The sequence below is a fragment of the Homalodisca vitripennis genome, chromosome X (assembly GCF_021130785.1).
Source record: "Homalodisca vitripennis isolate AUS2020 chromosome X, UT_GWSS_2.1, whole genome shotgun sequence".
NCBI classification, from domain to species: domain Eukaryota; kingdom Metazoa; phylum Arthropoda; class Insecta; order Hemiptera; family Cicadellidae; genus Homalodisca; species Homalodisca vitripennis.
Window position 1 is genome coordinate 141,641,852 of NC_060215.1, and position 19,926 is coordinate 141,661,777.

General features: G+C 33.3%; 1 protein-coding gene across 3 annotated transcripts in view; it reads left to right on the forward strand.

The window, feature by feature from the left end:
* LOC124369931 (copper-transporting ATPase 1) overlaps positions 1–19,926 on the forward strand; it is a 173,379-nt gene that overhangs the window by 1,135 nt on the left and 152,318 nt on the right. For 2 of the 3 annotated variants that reach the window (XM_046828132.1, XM_046828130.1), the window contains exon 2: positions 16,069–16,196. In XM_046828132.1, coding sequence (XP_046684088.1) covers positions 16,078–16,196 — 119 coding nt within the window. In that variant the 5' untranslated portion in view covers positions 16,069–16,077. The remainder of the gene's footprint in view (positions 1–16,068; positions 16,197–19,926) is intronic. The other variant, XM_046828131.1, reaches the window with a different exon arrangement.

Genomic DNA, 19,926 nt, shown 5'->3' on the forward strand with positions numbered 1-19,926 from the left:
AAGTTGTAGAACATTAACTTACCACAACTGTGCCAGCACATTTCGGATGCACTTTAGAAAAGCTGTGTGTGACGTGAAAGTGCATCTGAAATGCTTTTAAGTGTTTAGGAAAAACTAATACTTATCAGCAAGATATAGTATGGATTAGCTGTACCAGTGTATTCAGAAATTTATAAAATGCATTTTTATATATATTATACGTCTTTGGTTGGCAAGCAACAAGTTTTGTAAGCGTTTTTCTGAAACATAATTTTAAAATCTGGCAGTGGGCCACAGATACTACTAAATACATTATCTTTAATCTTTTAATCACAGGAATAATATGACGAAACAGATCCGATATTGCCAAGTAGGTATCAACAAATACCTCATAGAAATTATCTCTCCACTACTGTTACTGCATTTCATTCCATGAGCTAGGCCTAATTTGTTTACAATAAACGTTCATCCAAACCCTTACTGTGCGCCTGGTAAAGTGCACCTAAAATGTTGTTTGGGAAAATAAAATAAATTCATATCTTATTTGACGGATATAAATAAAAAATATATGCTTAAGTAAATAAAGAGCTAATGCATTGTAAGAAATGTCAAGAAAGTATTACATCCTGTGGGGTAGGCCACAGTGACTAACAAAAATGAATGTTATTTGTGAAGGAAACAGGATTTATCCGGACATTTGCCATCGTTCAGTGAAACAATAAATCAGTAACACTACGTTTCGAGATCTGCAATCTGATCTCTTCTTCAGGTAAAGAACTAACCTAATACATAATTACAAACTAGGTTAAAATAAACAAATCTTACCAAAGCGTTGTGGCACGCCTAAGTCAGGAATCACAACCTACATGTTGTTTGTCAACTTCACTAACTCTATAAACATGCACTTAATAAAAAAGTCTCACTTAATAAAAAAAAGTCATGCATCTTAGACAAAGTCTCGTAAAAACAAAACCAAAAAATGGCACACAGGATTCCAAAAACTGTGTTTACAGTATAAAATGTAGTTGCAATAGGGAATACATAGGCAAGACAAAAAGACCACTAAACGTAAGGATAAAAGAGCACAAAGAAAACACGAGAAAGGGTCTCACAGAAAAGTCAAAAATTGCACACCATTATTGGTCCGAAGACCATCATATGAATTGGGATGAAGCCAACATAATACATCGAGAACCACATTTCTTCAAAAGGAAATTAATTGAGGAAACATACATTAAATTGGCAGACCAACCAATCAGTCAACCATCAGTCGAGATTAGGCCGCTTTGGTTGCCAATTCTAAAAAATGAACTAAAAAGAAAAAACCAAAAGTATCAAACGGATCAGATATTTGTAATAAACCAATGCGGAGTCACAATATGGTTTTAAGAAGTTCATCTCGCATGAACCAACAATAACAAAAGGGCCCATTCCTGTCCCCCTTCCTTTTTATTTCCGCCATCTTGTTTTAGTCTGCCGTGACGATTACCATTGGCTAGTCCCTCTGGTCAGTTGTAGGTGGTTAGTAGACGAATGAAGACGTATTGTGACCTGAATTCCGTAGTTCAGTTTTAATGATTAGTGTTTTGTATAGTTTTTTATTAAGTGCATGTTTATAGAGTTAGTGAAGTTGACAAACAACATGTAGGTTGTGATTCCTGACTTAGGCATGCCACAACGCTTTGGTAAGATTTGTTTATTTTAACCTAGTTTGTAATTATGTATTAGGTTAGTTCTTTACCTGAAGAAGAGATCAGATTGCAGATCTCGAAACGTAGTGTTACTGATTTCTTGTTTCACTGAACGATGGCAAATGTCCGGAAAAATCCTGTTTCCTTCACAATCCTTCCATTGTCAAAAATAACCTTTAAACAAAGGAATGTTATTTAATGTTAATTTTAAGTAAATACTGGGTCAACTTTAATTTCTTTTATATTTTAGTATAAAGATTCGGTAGTCCTTAGAATGTAAGAAACATGACAATTAAGTGTCAGAAAGCCATTTAGTCTGCTGATCACCACTTTAGTCGTGTGTCCTTTTAGTGATTGTACTTTTTGATTTAAGATTTTTTAAGAAGAGGGATTTATGTTTAAGATGCACTAATGAATAACGTATTAACCCCTTAAAACATATTTTGTGTGAATAATAGCTTAATTTCATTTGGTATAAAGTTTTTATCTTTTCTAAATAAGTAGGCCCTGTTTAGATTCATATTTTGTCATGTTTTTTTCTTTATTTTTGGTCTGTTTCAACAAATCACTTATGTAGAAAAATTGTTATAAATTTAATTTATTTTTACCAAAAACATTGAAAAGGGTTTTTGTGAAAATTGACAGTGAATAACATAGGTCCTAATTTTAACTTGTGTTTGGGTTTGTAATTGGAAATTTTGTGTTTCTCTAGTAATTTTTGTTTGTACAAAATTTTATCATCATGGCTAATGGAATAAATGTCGCTATTTCATAAAAGTGTATTCTTTTCATACTACAAAACTGATTTTATTGAAATTTTACATTTACTGTAAGGCATGAAAAAATAATGCTTACAATATTTATAACTGCAAGTTAATACAATAATATTGGCCTATTTAACCCTTTTACTGCCGACGTGCGCGATTGCGCACGCTGCCGTTTGTGCGAAAATCGCCAACGTGCGCTATAAAAGCCGTCTCGTATTTGTTTTATACTGGTTTTCAATGTTGTCCAAATGCATCGAAATTCAGCTGTGTTATTCATTACTATATGGACAACACACAGAAAACAGGTTTTATAATCTATGGAAGCCATTTTTGTTACTGAACTTCTTTGGTTATAACTCGAGTTTGGTTTGATGAGGTTATGGTCGATCTCATTAGTTGTGAGTTCCACTTGTGTTGTTTCGTGTTTTACACTTTATTTGACATTTATATTTGTAAATCTACATATTTTTACGATTAATAAAATGAGTACTGGAGGGAAGAGGAAGAGAACCAGGACTGTCTGCAAAAACTGTAAAAAAGGTGTTCATCCCACAAGTTTTGGGGAACACAAGTGCTAATCAGCAGGCCTATGAACCTAAAAATGTATATATATTTTTGTAAATATTGATCAAAGTGTCTTTTAACTTTAATTTTCTATTATGTATTATATTTTCATATCAATGGACAGTGATTTATGTATTATAAAGTGATTTATGTATTATAAAGCGATATAGTGTAAAGTTATGTATCAATAAACGTGTTATCTTGAAATTCGAGGATATTGCACCAATTTCAAAAATTCATCACAGCTTCAGTATTTTTAAAGGTATGTTCCTAAAACTTTTTGGGAATGTTTATATATAATTACTATACAATAAAAAATTATAATTATGGTGGTGGTTTAATATTTAAATATAGTTGTTAAAGTGCAAACTCAAAAAATAATTTTTATTTATTTAAAATTTTTGTTTCATGACATAATATATATATTTTTTAAGGACAAAAAATGTTTAAATTATTTTTTGTAGCAAATTACAACTTATAAGGAAAAAAACAAGATAAAGTTTATCAATTTATGATAAAAAATAATGAATCCATGATTTTTTAAAAAAATCATTACATTTTAGTCAATTTCAGCCCGGCATTTTTCAACAAACTAAAAAAAGGTGTCCGGCAGTAAAAGGGTTATATAGATCACCAAAACATTGTCTGACTAATAATGGTTTAAAGAAACTAGACCAATTTCTACATATTTGAAATAAAAAGTAAAAAAATATTATTGTAGCTGGATATACTGACATTATTACTATAAATAATAATTTGACCCTACAAAGTTTTAGGAACATAATATCTTAACATGGTTTATACTACATAGTAGACTTCCAAACTCGTGTCACTAGCACATCAGTGTCATCAATTGACAATTCCATTACAAATATTGAAAAAATTTATGTATAGGTTGAGAGAGTCATAACTGCAATATCCGACTATGATGGTCAATTGATGTAGGCCAGTAATGTCAGCAATTTTTGTTTTTAACACACGAAATATAGAGACAAAGTAAGAAAATTTAGTAAAGTAATATTTTAACATTTTTAAAACGTCTAGAATCTGAGAATCGACTTGATGTATATAGCCTCTGTCTATTGTACTCATAGATGATAAGTATGATATATTTCATGATACATTTATATATTATTTTAATTTTAGTTCTACCAAAGTATATATTTTAAAACATATTAAGATTTAAAAAAGAAATGGATTTCAGAAGATATGAAAATAGAAAGAGATAATTTAATAAACTTAGCGAAAGTTATGAGAGAAAACATTTTGAAAACAAAAAATAAAAAAGAACTTTAGGGAATATTTTAGTAGCTAAAAACAGTTTTTTGACAATCAAATTCTCTTCCAACATTATTAGAACAACCTGGAATTTGATCAATTTGGAAACAGGTCAAACTAAAAAAGTATTAAATAATAATTTTGTCTTACATCATAATAAAGGTACTTTAAAAAATAAATAAGCCTACTGATGTGTGCAATGCTTCTAATTATTTTTTCATAGATTTAGTTGATAGTTATTGAATCCCTCATTTACTCTAAATAATTTGCGTGGAAGACACAATTTTCAAACGTTTAGATTCTATCAAGTAACGGACGATGAAATTGAGCAAATGATGTATTCATTTGCTAATAATATTCAGCAGGTCTCAATGAAATACCAATGGTAATTATAAAACGAGCCAAAAAATATTGGAAAACCCCATTGACACCTATGTTATTAATTCATCATTAATAACAAAGACGTTTCCCCACATATTAAAAATTGCTAAGGTGGTTTCCAATTTGCAAAAAGTAAACCCCCAAGTTTGTGAAAGATATGGACCAATATCATTATTAACAGTTTTTACCAAATATTTAGGAGAGTCGTAAATGGACAAGTTTTAAACTATTTACAGGTAAACAATAAGTTTGATTACAATCAAGATGGGTTTAGACCAGCCAGATCAATGGTTACTGCTACAGTAGATTTTATACAAAATATTATTGAGGGAATTGACAAAGGAAAGAAACCTATAGGAGTATTCATGGATTTAACTCGAGCATTTTTTAGTGTAGCCTATGATAAACTAATCGATGTTCTGTTAGATTTTGGAATTGAAAATAAAGAATTAAAATGGTTTAGGTCTTACTTTACAAATCGTAAATTGTATGTAGAACTAACATTATACAAACAATAAAAATAGAAATAAATATTTATCTGAACATAGTTATCAAATACAGTGTTCCACTAGGCTCCATATTGGGAGCTTAGCAATTTATTTGCTATATGACAGTACTATCAGACATAATTATGGAAAATAACCTTTATTTATATGATGATGACACAAACCTTGTTCAGGGAAAAGATCCAATATAGTTTAAAAATCTGCTATTAACTCTCTAAATTCGATTAGTTCTAAAACTAAATTCATAGCATTTAAAAAAATATCATGCAATTGCAAATCAATTTTAAGTTTGGGAATCAAAATATATCAGAAGTAGGAGAATCAAAATTTCTGGGCTTATTAATCGATAAAGTTTAAGTTGGAATTAACATATACAATCTGTCATGAACCTATTGGTCGTTACTAACATCAGCCATCACACAATCTTTGGATATGATACAGAGGATACAAGAGTGTCATTCATCATCACAACACTAAGTATGTATTTTGACATAGTGCTGAAATCTAGGTAGCTCAAGTCTTCTTGAGACTAACCCTAAAAGCATCCATTACAAATCCAGGAATGCATGGAAATTTTTTGGAGGTTTTTAGACTTCTTTTGTAAATTGAATGAAAAACATTTTTAACTGGTGTATAAAGTGTTCTACATGATTTTTTTCATCTGGACAGAGAATCAGGCTATATGGATAAGATACTGAACAAATTATTTTCTTCTTTCACAGCGGTTTCTTGATATTTTTTCACAAAATATTACATATTTTTTATTTATGTATTATATATATTTGTAATATTTATTACAAAAATAAAACCTTAACCAACAATTACTTACACACACCATGTAAAAACTGTAAAACATATAAATCTGTAAAGGATTGCTTATAACCTTCCCCCTTCTCAACCATCGCCTTCCTGTCTCATTGTTCCAGATGGCATGCCGCGAGGAAATAGGAAGTGTAATATTGATTTTCTTGCTAATATCCCGCCTGTGTTGGTTGTGACGTGAGATTGTGCGCTTGACTTCTCGTGTTCGTGACTTGTATCCTTTACAGTGACAACACCTGTGCTCATTTTCTCATGTCTGGGCGTTTAAGCTATTGTTTGAAATCCCACTATCATTTCAGAAATTAAATAGTTACGATTTTTCTTATGTTGTAAGGTTGAAAAATGCCTTGACCTTGTGGCCTTTTTTTGCACATTACCCCTAAAACAAGAGTCGGCTGTAACCTCTATAAACCTACGGGATTGGTATCGACCCTCTATTAGTACAAAAGTACATAAACTAACTGCTTATCTGCTCCAGATTCTGTTATATATATATATATATATATATATATATATATATATATATATATATATATATGGGTTGTAAGGGTTAAAGTTGGCTTTTGAAGTAAAAAAAACAAAACAGCTTGTTCATAAGAATATCCACATCTTGTAAAAAATGATGTCTTTATTTCAAGTATATATAATCATGTGTAAGTCTTATTTTTTCTAACAAGGTGGTTTTATTCAGAGACTTCTCTGCGACAGTTATAATGTTATCTTTAGTAGTCTTATATATTAATTTGAAATAATTGTTCATATCTGTTTTATTCTATATCAAAACCTACTGTACGTAATGGTACCTTTGACGTCTAAATGTACATAGTACACATTAAAAATTAACTTAACGTGTTAAACATGTTAAACTTCTTAGATTCATATTATTGTAATTAATTTATAGTTGACGGATCCTCCAAATTAAGTTTAACTTCATGACGAGACTAAAGCCTAGGAAATTGTCCTTAGTTGCTGTATAATGTAGTGTTAACATGGTATTTCATTTATTCCAGATGATATCTCGAAGTTTAGTGTTGGAATTACAGTCATTATCTTCCTTTCAAGTGGTTTGAATGTTATTTAATGTATTTGTTATTACGTTTTACTTAAGTATTAGTTCTCCGAAAAACACTTGCCGATATTATTAGATATCTTTAAAAGTTAAGTGAGTTTAGTGTTCTCTGTTATAATTCATCTGAGCGTGCTTTGGAATTATGTTTACTACTACATTAGTAGGTTCTTGTAGAATGCCTTGGACGACACCAAGCTTGTGTACTCTCCCAGTTCACAGCTGCAAGTATTTGTTAATGTTTTACTTGATAAATAAATATTTTATTTTGTGACGAAGATCTCAATTATGTATTCTTTAGCTGGATCTTATATCCCTCCTTACAGTACGTTTGGTGACACCTTATCATTTAGTAGATTGGTTCATGTAGATGGTAGCAAGTTTTTTAGTGATTCTTGTTGCTAGAAGAATGTGTTTTTATGTTATGTCTTTTTAACCCTTCAGTGTACGTACAAGTACCCCTTTGTTGTTGGTTGTTAAGGATCTCAATTTCTATGTCACCCACTAATTATCATTGAGTTGTTTTTAAAACAACCTTCCTCTAAGTTGAGGAGAGTTCTCAATCGTTGAGGGGGGAGGTTGGGGAGGGGTTCAACACCACAAAATAAATTAGGCTTGTATCCTGTAAAATGCTGTGGTTTTATTTTATGGTATTCCCTCATTAAATATTTGATAAAAACAAAATTATTCTCTCTCTAATAAAAGTACGACAGTAAAACCGATATTACGTAGCGTGGAAATGAATTCAAAATATTTTATTTTTGATCGTGTGATAAAGCCTACGAACGTGCGTGATCATGCTGTGTTGCTAACTTTGGGAGATTTTATGATGAACTGACTCAGGGTGCTGATGATTTGGTCTTCTGTCTGTTTGATCTAACTTGTAAGTTTCTTACTCTTCACGTGTTTATTTTGCTGCTTTTAGTCAGTTCAACGTTGCAATGTATAGATGTTTAAAAAGAAGTGGGTACTTTGGGATTATACCGACCACACCAGTGTGAAGAACACAAAAATATAAATTTATAGAAACAAACATGATAGAACGAAAAAACAACTGTTTAATTACAAAATTACAAACATTTCCAGGTATTGTGATCGGTATTGTTGGTGCTGTTATCTTATCTTTCTCAAGAATCCCGATTAGGGCAGGGCGCGGCATCACATGATTTGCACGGTACATAATTGCCTTTCCATTACAATTCAATTAATATTTTTGATCAGCCCCTCTAGAATTTGATATTTTACTGATAGGTACTATCTCGAGGAATGTTTTTCTTTCCCCTGACATCAGCGCGGACTTCGGCAGCACCAAAGGTGCTGCCGAAGTCCGCGCTGATGGCCGGAGGCACTCGCATTTTGGGTGGCGGAGTGTGATCAAGAATAAAAACAAGTTTTGAGTGTTTTTTCAATAAAGAGTTTAGTTTTAGTTTGGTAATGTTTGTTTTTGTTGAATTTTGTGTTTGGAGAAATGTAGAGGTAAAACACGGAAGTTATAACAAAGCGACGCACCAGCTGAACAGGCGGCGAGACTCTGCAATCACGTTATCTACTAGACCGCTTGACTTTGACCTCTGTCTGAGGGTGGGGAGGGGTTTGCGATAAGACAATTCCTGTTTTATATTGACAAAATATTGTTCTACGCTAATCAAGTAATCAGTAGAAGCAAAATGTCAAATAACGATTCATGTCTGGGTGTGGTCGGTATAATCCCAAAGTACCAAGAAGTGTTGTTGTGAGTAACGAAGCAGATCAAACTAAAAAAACAAAAATTTAGAAAACACAATGAGTTTTATTTGAAGTTTGGCTCACATCCTTTGCAAATAAACTGCAGTGTATTGTGTGTAGAAGTACTGAGTCCTGTACTGTCTGCTGAATCAGTGAAACCATTGAAAATGTTACGTCGTCTGGAAACCAAACATCGTATATTCAAGGATAATTCTGTAAGCTTTTTTGAAAAAATGTCAGGCTTTGAAGAATAAAATAGATAATATTACTAAAATAAGTAATACTAACAAAAATGCTCTCCATGCCTTGTATGATATACCATTAAAATTTCCCGAAGTGCCAAACCTCATACAATAGCAGAAGAATTGATACTTCGTGCTGCTTACAGCAGCAGATAAAATATATATCTGAAAAGTTTCAGTTTTTGGTGGGGAGTGGCGCAAGAAAAACTCGGTGTGTTGCACTAAGTCTCAGAATTCCAATACAGAGAACCACAACCTATAACCTATCCTTCACCTTTACCGTCTATAGATTATGGAACTCCTCACCAGATCAAACAAATTGAGAGCCGGGAACGGTTTGTAGTGGAGCTGAGACGAATATACCTGGACCGGATGATCGTGGCGGGTGATGGGGCTACTCTTTGAATCGTGACTATGTGATTGGAAGAGAGAATGGAATATTTTGTTAGTAAGTTTCAGTTAATAAGCCTTATTTTGCACTATTAAGATTAATTTTGTTTAAGGGGCTAAATGTAAGAAAGGACCATATGGTCCCAATTTCACCTCAATAAAGAAGTGTTTCTATTCTATTCTGTTCTGCTATTGATATGGTTTAACGGGTGATAAATTCCCAAGAAGCTTTAAAGTGAAATAAAATCCCATTTTTAAATGACTCGGTAGCTGATGTGGCTGTAAGCATTTGGATATAAACAATAAGGATCAATTAAGAGACAAATTAAACAAAAATGAGTTTTAAGTATAAATTGAAGAACCGACTGCAGTTGGCAGTGGTCTGAAATGTTGTGTTTCGTTCATTATGGGACAGGTGGAACAATCGAAGAGAACATTATATTTTGCAACCCACTCCCTTATCGGACAACAGGAGAATTCATGTATGATCTGTTCATAAAAGCTACTGAGTCCTATAAAATCGATAGGGGAAAATGTGTTTCAATATGCAGTGATGGTGCTGCTGCTCTGACTGATAAATACAGTGGTCTGATTGTAAGATTGAAAACCATCAGGTGTAATGCTAAATGGGTTCACTGTTCTTTACATAAGTAAGCTCTGGCATCAATACAAATGCTGATTACACTTTGTCAAGTTTTGGGTGACGTAGTGAAAATTGTTAATTTTTTTAAAGCTCGTCCATTGCAAAAATTTCTTTTGTGAAGGGGCTCTTTACTTAAAAATCTTTTGCTTTACACAGAAATCCGTTGGCTTTCCCAAGGAAACATGTAGCAGAGTTTGAGTTACAGTCAGAAATGTTAGTCTTCCTTTGGATGCTAATCACCAGCTTGCAGAACAACTTGCGTAATTGGCCGATATTTGTTTCCAAATTAACATTCTGAACTTGACATTGCATGGCTTAGATAAATCAATGTTATTTGCACAGGTCAAATTAAATGGATTTGAAAAAAAATCTCCTTGGTTCAAACGAGTAAAGGAAACAGATTTTGAAAACTTGCCTTTAATGCTTGAATTTATAGAATTTTTCCTGGTGTACAAGATGATTCGCTTAGCTTGACATTTTTTCACTGCTTGTGTCTAATCATCTGGAAGCTTGTTGAACCTAGTTTTTGGACTACATTCCAAATGAGAATACTGGTTCACAATGGGTTTTATATCTATTGAATGAGAAGATGGTGGAAAAATAAAACTAGGTGCTGTATTTTATGACTAACTGATAGAGTTGTCAACAGACTAATAAAAAAAAACAAAAACTGTTTTACGAGAGCGATTATGCGGACAGATTTTGGCTAGGTATAAAAAAACGAATATCTGGATTTAGTGGCTCAAGCTTTGAAACTACTGATTCCATTTGGAACTTCATATTTATGTGAATCTGGGTTTTTAAGAATGGTAACTATTAAAATTAAATCAAGAAACAGTTTATCATTGAAAAAAAATATAATTATATGCATAACAAACATTCAACCAGACATTTTAAAGATAGTCAAGGCTACAAAAGTTCAGGGTGCACATTAAAAAAAAGTATATTTTACTTTTTCTGAATACTAATGTATAATGTTTAAATGTATGTTAAATAAGAAATTTTATTCACATTATTATTTTAAAATCAAAGCAATGTATTTTTTATAGCATTTAAACAAGTGTTTAATTTTATTCATTGTTAAGGATGAAGAGCTCAAAGGGAAAGTAGCCGTTTGTCAAATATTTAGTGTAGGAATATTTTAGTTTATTTTGTTACTATAAAATCCATGTAGCTCAATTTTCAGAATCTAACTGCGAGTTTAAGTTTTTAGCTATGAACAAAGAAGCTTAGGACTCAGAACAAAAGTATCATTGATTTTATTTTACTTAATCACTTATTAGTAATGTGTTTTTGTAACATTCATGACTTACAATTACCTTTTGCCAGGAATATGTTTGTTTACTTTTTAATCATAAAAATAAATTAGCCTTCTGTAAAGTTCTGTAAAACTAAAAAAAATTTCATTTTTTTATCTTTTGGATTTGTTATGTATTTTGATCTTTTGCTGTCAAGATATTATCACACAGTTGATCTAGAATCTAGTCCAGTGGTTTGGAAGGGAGGAGGTCTCGGGGGATGTGTCAATGCAGCAGTCAAGCCGGAAGTGGGGCATGCAATCCCAAGCCAAGTGCCGCGGCACCCTCTTACCCTTACAGGACTTAGAACTAGCACTTGTTGCTTGCCCAGTGCTTCTATCTCACTGCTACCTCCAGGTCAAGGACCCCTGCACTAAGATATTCAAGAGTATAGCCTAGAGAATCCGTAATGTTTCCTTATAGTGACCGATAAGCATAGAGTTTATATCCTAGTTTTTTTTTAAAGACATCCGAACTGCTTCAAATATCATTTATTGACAGTGCCCAATTAACTGTATAACTCAATGTTTAAAAGAGTTATTTTACATTTTAAATATCCACGCCTCTTAACCTGTTGACAAGTGCGCACATCATATGATGTTATAATGTAGTGGTACTAAGGAATGATTTATATTGCCCAAAAAATAAGGTCAACAGAGTAAGAATAATAAAATTGACATTTCTTACTAAACATTTTTAATTACTTATAAAACTGCTACTAATAAGAACATATATCAAGTTTAAATATTTTAAATTTTTCATAGACTTGTTTTAGTGTATGAAAATGTTTTAAACACAAAAAATGTATAGTAACATATACATGAAGAACTTTCATAAGAGGTATCTTTTTCTGTCATGTGAACTTGGTTGTGTGTATTTAGACATAGAAGTGTGTCAGGTGTGGGTGGGGAAATGGTGACAGGAGATGTGAAACTTATAGGGCATGAAACAGTGAACTTTTAGGAGCTATATATCAATCAAGCAATCAACATTTTTTATTGCCATAAAATAAAGATCATTGACAAAGTCTCATTACAGCTTTCATTAAAAATATAGCCAAGTCAGTTATGAATCTTAGATTAATTATATCTTATGTTATGCAAACATAAACCACAATACTCAAATACAGCCAGTGGCATTGGGGAATTTAAAATAAAATGTTTTTTAATCGGAAGAACTCGTCCAGTTCATAACATGGGTTATCTAACAGCCATAAGTAATATTTATTCAAAGATATTTTTTATTATACTTTGGGACTAAGGGTAACAAATGGTTTGTACACCCTCAGTGCAATAACAGAATGGCTTTCAAGAGTTTTGATCAATCTATTAAAATTAATAGATGCAGTATTTTTATTCCTGGTATTGTGGGAGTGTTTTATACTGCTAGGCTTTACTAATTGAGGATTTTGAAAGATATATTTTATAAGATCAAAAAGATACAGGTTTATTATTGTCTGAATTTTACAAATAGTAAAAAGAGGTTTACAATGTTCAAGTGGCTCTGAGTTAGTGATAATTCTTATAGATTTTTTTGAAGGATAAGAATGTTATTAATTTTACTTGCATTGCCCCGCACTACTAGTCCATACCTTATAGGCCTCTAATAACTGTTGAATAAGATTCAGGTAATAGTATTTGATTTCTATTTATGCAGTAGGGTTAGTTACTTTAATTTATTCTCTATAGATAAGATAGGCATTCAGAACTGATATATCTAATACATGAAAAAAAAGAACAGGATAGTACCACTGAATAGGTTTTCTTGTTGTATTGTTAAACAACACCATCAATATCTGGTTAGTGACATGGTCAGTACACACAGGAAATATCTCATGACACTATCTTGTTGATTGTCCAAGAGGGATATGAGAAACATGTGGAAGTGCCATTGATAATGTGTTTACAAATATTGATAATACATTTATCAACATGAAAGGGCCGAGTTAACAGCTTTAAGGCAATGATGGCCAATGAACTAAAATTGTCAATTCAACAAAATTGAATATAAATTAGTGATAGAAAAAAAATTTTTAGAATATCCGTAAAAGGATCAATGATTCATGATTCAAATATAGAATGTTTTTTTAATCCTTAAATAAAGAAACATAGATGAACGTTCACATGGCTCCCATGGATACTAAATTTAATAAGCTCTATGGATTTTCTTCTTTCAACATAAATTTCCTTAAAACCCTACAGAAATCACATTAATAACAATCCCTAAATAACAGATTTGAAAACAAACATGAAATGAGGTATGAGAAATGAGGCACAGCCAAGTCAGTCTTGTTTTGTTAGTAAACAATGCCTTATCATGGGTCTCAGATCCAAACACTTGTTGTGTTATTAGGATGTTTTCCCAGTTTTGGTTCAATCAACAGTGTTCGGTAAGTTCAAATCCCTTCCACAGCTCCTCCAATCATCCCTTCATCATCCGATTCTTGCCAACATTCCTTGTGGTCACCTGAAACATCCCAAAGTGATTTTGGGTTGGCATTAGGGCATACCCAAAAAAATGGATTATAATAGATAATGGATTATCTATTAATTGGATCATAATAGATGCACTCTCTTTGAATCACCCTCCTTGCCTGTTTTCAAAAATAGAGTGAAACAATGGCTACTCCAATTAGATATCACACAAGCAGAGTCCATTATATCTGCAGATTACTGAGCGGCCTGACCCGCACCACCCATCCTCAGGCACTTTCTAATATTACATCCGACCACTAGACCACTATACTACTACTAAACCATACTACTACTGCTACTACACTACACTACACTACCATTCATACTAGACGCTTCATTAGTACACATCCCACTACTACACTATTATTACATAGAACCGTGCTGAATTGATCTCCCCTGGGCCAAACACAACGATATGATGCCGTTGCATTATTATAGATAAACTAACACTGAATTATTTTTTTACTAAACGTAACAAGCCAGTTCTCATATTAAATTGTGTTTTTTTTCTTTTATTTTAAAATTATAAATTTTATGTTCAAAATTCTAGCACATTCTATTTATTAAATGCTATTAAAGATATCAAGTTCTTCATTTTAAGTTATCATGGCGGACGATCAACTGAAGCCTGTGCACAGGCTGAATGCCCATGCAGGCTTTATTCCTTAATTAACTAAGTAATATCTTAGCTAGATAACTAGTAAACTATTGTTTTCAAAACAATTCTGTTTAGTGCTTTACTATTGTCATTAATTTTCAGTGTATTTCATGTACAGTTGATGGAATAAACATCCATTCATTCATACCCTTAAGTTTTTTAAACATATTGTGTAATTAGATGTGGGTGGAGTTTAGAATAGAAAAAAAGGATGTTGGATCTGTATTAAATGCCAGAACAGTAAGCAATGGGTGAACACTGTTGCAGTAAGTCTATACACATTCGATAGTGATAAACTTATTGAAGGTTTTCACTGTTTGAAACTTTGTAATGCTTGTGTGATTCAAGCACTCTCCTTCTTAACAAATAACTTTTTTAAATGCTAGGAAAAGTTTTTACGCCTGTAGTGGCCTTCTTTTTAATCCTTTTCTTGTTGCTTCCAGTACTAAAAATATTTTTGGCTCAGCTCTAGCGTAGCTTGAGAGGCTGGAAAAATTTATTTCTGCCTGTCCGCTCAATACCTGAAAACGAACTGATCTAAACACTTGAAATTTTCCTAGAAGCTTCATCTTTATATGAGCAACACTGAGTTAGATGATGGTGTATGTCACTCCATTGGATGTGGCTGAGCATTAGCGAATATTTTTGTATTGGTATTATGGATAGCCACGATGTATAGCCAACAAAAAAGTAGCAGATTATATGCACGTTTTTAAACAAACTGTGTACAATCATGTGAGGTTTCAACGTGTCGTATTTTTCTTCATAAAGTTATAAGAAAAATAATAAACAGAAAAGTCAGTGTTATAAATTAGTGACAAGATGTGATTTCAGCACACTGTTACGTTGAAGTACCCTCTCTAGCTCACCAAAACTTTTATTTGAATACTGCTATGAAACCTAACTTAATTTTAAAAAATTGCGTATGTCTTTATATACACATCTGGTACTGCAGGACATTTAAGAATGAAGTGGGCAATAGATTTTAAATTTTGCCCACTACTTCAGCAAAGCCTGTAATGCGACTTGTGGTGAGGCGTACTATTACCTTGTATATAGTAGATACAAGTTAAAATGATAATATTGTGTCTAAATCCAAAGAAACATTACAATTCAATTTCATCTCAGAATAATTGTTTCAGTTGTTTTTGTAAGTTCAAAATTTAAAATAGCTTAATAAATGAAACCAAAAGACTGATTTGTATTTCACTTTCCACCCCGCCTTGGTGTGCGTGCAGAACATTTAGAACGTAAAACCAGGTACAAAAAATATTACTTTAAATTTTTGTAGGTCTATTTCGAATTGTTGTACCTATATTCCTTGGCCTCCATCTCCAGAGCAATAGAACATAAAGCCTTTTACTACAAATAATTTGTTACTTTTTTGGGCCTACTCAGGAATTACTGTGCCAGCTAGTTTCCTTGATCTTTGGAAACTAGTGAACCAATAAACAGAAGATTTTTCTCATCATTAACAAAGACTGTTAAAATAATACTTTGTAAACGTTGAAATAATTTCAATTTTTAAATCATTAAGAACGGTTGATCATTACTAGGTAAATTGATGACTTGTTTTATTTCCAGTAGTTGGAAATGACTAAGAATAACGACAAAGAAGATGACATTGGAGAGCATATTATCCTGTTTGATAGTGCGGATCCAACCATTCCAGTAGAAGTCTCTTTGGAATCTGAGTTTTTAAAACGTACCTGGTAAGTATTTAATCTTTTCTACTTATATCAGTATATCTATAGATTGTGTGTTGTAGATGTTAGAAAAATGTCAGATTTATACATGTATTTACATAAAATATAAATACATTAAATTTTCATGTTGAAAAATTGTTTGTGAAGAAACAAAAGAATAACTCTGTTTTCCTAGGCGTTTTCTTTACGCACCATTTATAAATATATGTAACGAACTTGACCTTTTTACTTACTAGATGTTAACAAATGACTTTTGACTTGAATTGACATTTACCTTTGTTAATGTTACAATAGTTAAACTATGTTTTGGTGGTTTAGAATCTATCTTCTTCAGTTGTCAAAAAACCCGGAAGGCAAAAGGTTAAACATATACAGAAGTTGAAACCTAATTATGTGGTGATTAGGTTGCCAAAGTCATGGTTAAGAACAGAACTAATTTTATGTAAAACACTCGCATATACTACCTTTCATTATCTCTGGTAGGTTGCATATGTTTTGTTCAGTAAGCTAGTTCAATACATGTTCCAGGATAGTTCGTACTAGTTTCAGTCACCCTGAATCCTCAAATATATGCTTGAGCTCTTTTGACGTAAAACTTGTTCTGATGTTAACCAGTTGTTAATGCTTTAGCGAGTGCACTGCTACATGTTGATTACTTTTTAATTTTTGTTTGTGCTGAACTTTATGCCTTAAGGCTTTTTTAAATCTGCAGAAGAGTAAAGATTCAAATCCTCAAAACATTGTGTTCTTCTATTACTATAACTTTAATGATGGCAAATGTCAAAAAATCTAGCCTTTCAATAACAAGTGTGTTCTTTTAAATATAGTATAACATTTATCCGTGTATGTTTTTAACTAAACACAAACGTCAGATTTGTTTGAAAATAGTTGTTTGTTTGTCGTAATCAATTCTCATATACCTATACAAGGTGCAATTGATAAGTAATAAGACTTTCTGCGCACAATGTCTGGCAAGCAGCCAAAAAAATCGGATGGATTGGGAAAATCTACCTTAGAACTTCCCCTTCAATGGGAGACTGCTCCCAGTTTGCTAGCAACAGCGGTTGAGTCAACATCGCTTTGTGAGTGAAAGCTGTTTTGGCAGTTGGTTCCAATTTGCCAGTGGCGAAAGTGCAGTGATCATAGGAACAGCGTTACGAAATAAGATTTTGCGTATTGCTAAACAGAACTTTTACTGAAACCCATGGGTTACTCAAAGAGGCTTACGGGAACCAAGTTTTGTCCAGGGCCCAGGTAATTGTATAGCACAGGGCATTCAAGGAAAGCCGAGAGGACGCCGAAGACGAATAGCAACCCGATGACCCAAGAAGGCGCGTATGTCGTCTACTTGAATCCAAGATTAAAACCATGCTAAACGTGTTTTTCAACTCTAGTCCATAAGGAGTTCGTAACTCAAGGAAGCACTGTGAACGTGGCCTTTTACAAGGATGTCCTCCTTCTGCTGAAGAAATGTTGGTCTCTCCATCACAACAATGCGTCGGCGCACACTGCTTTCCTCTTCACCTCTCTACTGGCCAAGATGGGGGTCCCGGTGCTTCCCCACCCTTCCTACAGCCCAGACGTGTCCCCCCGAACTTCTTCTTATTCCCACTCTTTAAAAGGAAGTTGAAGTGAAGAGTTTCGACTCCATCGGGGCAATCCAAAAAGCTGTGACGGACGAGCTTGAGGCGATCGCGGAGGATGAGTTAAAAAAATCTTTCCAGCAGTGGAAGAACTGCCACCAGACGTGTATTGACACACAAGGATCCTATTTTGAGGAGTTTTAGTTGTATGATCCAAAAAGTTCAATAAAACTGCCTAAAGAAAACAAGTCTTATTACTTTTCAATCGCACCCTGTATGTATAAATATTGGAAATTAATTTTCAGACAGAAAATTTTAATGTAAAAGTTGTCTTCAGGAGTGCTAAATTTGATTTATTCCTGAGTCAATGTATTTAGGGTCTTTACGTAAAGTATAACATAATCAATACAAATCCATGTCTAATACATGTTATTCCTAATTTTTATGTCAGTACAATAATTTAACGCTTTGACTAGTAATCCCGCAACAAATTCAGGAGTGCCCTACATACCGCCCGCAGTAATCCCGATAGCCGTGCGGGAAGCGCTATAGTTCTAAACATTTTTCACAATTATGTTTCGTGATAAATAATCTCTAGCTTGAATATGAATGCGATCTAGTAGAATAAATGAGAAACACTTTCAAGTAGTTTTCGTCATTCCAACTATATCGCAGTTGTTCTTTTATTTATTTCTTTCAGACCCAATTGACGGTATTCAGGCCATATGACAGTATTCAATCAGTTTTTCCAAGTAATCAGCTGATTCTATTTCTGTTTGTGTAGTGAATACAGGTTGTAACCTCACTTTTATGTTACTGGTTTCCCTGATTGTAAACGTTTTGTTGTGTTAACCATGAGTAAATAAACGTGGCTGTTTGTGTAATTACTGATTACATAAAATGGCGCGAGAAAGACTTAGAGATGAATTTTTGGCTAAGATGCTCCCCTGAGACTTTCGTTCGTTGATATGTTCCCTTACTTATTATTTTTTTTAACAAAATTTCTGGCTTTCGAATCCTGATTTTATTTGGTGAATAAAATCCTATTTTGCAGAAAGACATTAGATCATTATTAAGGGGGAGTGCCACCAGTGGACCTTGATTGGTTTACAAATGGCTCGAAAGCAAAAAGTGCCACAGGCACTGGGATTGTGGGAGTGAAATCATGTGGGAAGTTGGTCGTCCCTATGCGTTCTTATCTTACAGTTTTTCAGGCAAAAGTCACAGCCATTTTGGAATGTGATCGTGAGGATCTTTATCTACGGCATACAAGTAAGACTATTAGCATTTTCACAGATAGCCAGACAGCATTGAATGTGTTAGACCCATCTGTGTTCAACTCCAAACTTGTTTGGGTTTTTTCAAGTAATTTCTTCCCTTGGCAGAATCAACACTGATTGTTCGGCTCCTGCTCATGAGGGTCGTGGGATCGAAAAAGTTGATGCCCTAATCAACTTGGGCTCAGTGTCCAACATGATGGGGCCTCAATCGTTCTGTGGTATTTATAGATGTGCATCGTATGGTGCTGTCTTGAAGTGGGTTCACACTGAACATGGGAGAAGATGGAGACTGTGTCCGGATCTGAGGATAAGTAGATTAATCCTGCAGTCGCATCCCCCCAGGATGGTATCTGATCTTCTCTACTTTGATAGATCGATGTCGTTTTATGTTGTGGGTGTAATTATCGGACTAGGTTACCTGAGGAAGCGTTTTCACAGAGTTGTCATTATATGGGAGGATGTGCTCTGTAGATTGTGTGACTGGCAGGAGGAAACTGCTAAACACCAGCTCTTTGATTGCCCTGTAATAGCAAGTGAGCGCTATGCCATCTTTAGTAGTCTGGACAAGGATGGTGAATTTCTCCAGGAGGACCTATTCGGTTGTTTCTAGAACTGCTGAAATTGTAAACTGGCTGGCCTTATGGTATACTTCCAGGGTGTTCAAAAGGCAGTTGAGGTTTACGTTCATGGCAATAAGTCGTTCTTAGAAGAAGGAGAATGGGGGGTGTATTCTGAGAGATCTGTTGCCGATTCAGATATATCCAGTTTGGAACATCTGTTTTCCTTGTCATTTTTAATCTTATACCATTTATTGTGAACTGTAATATGTAGCTTTATGTTGATGATAATAGGATTTTTCTACCATTTGTCGGA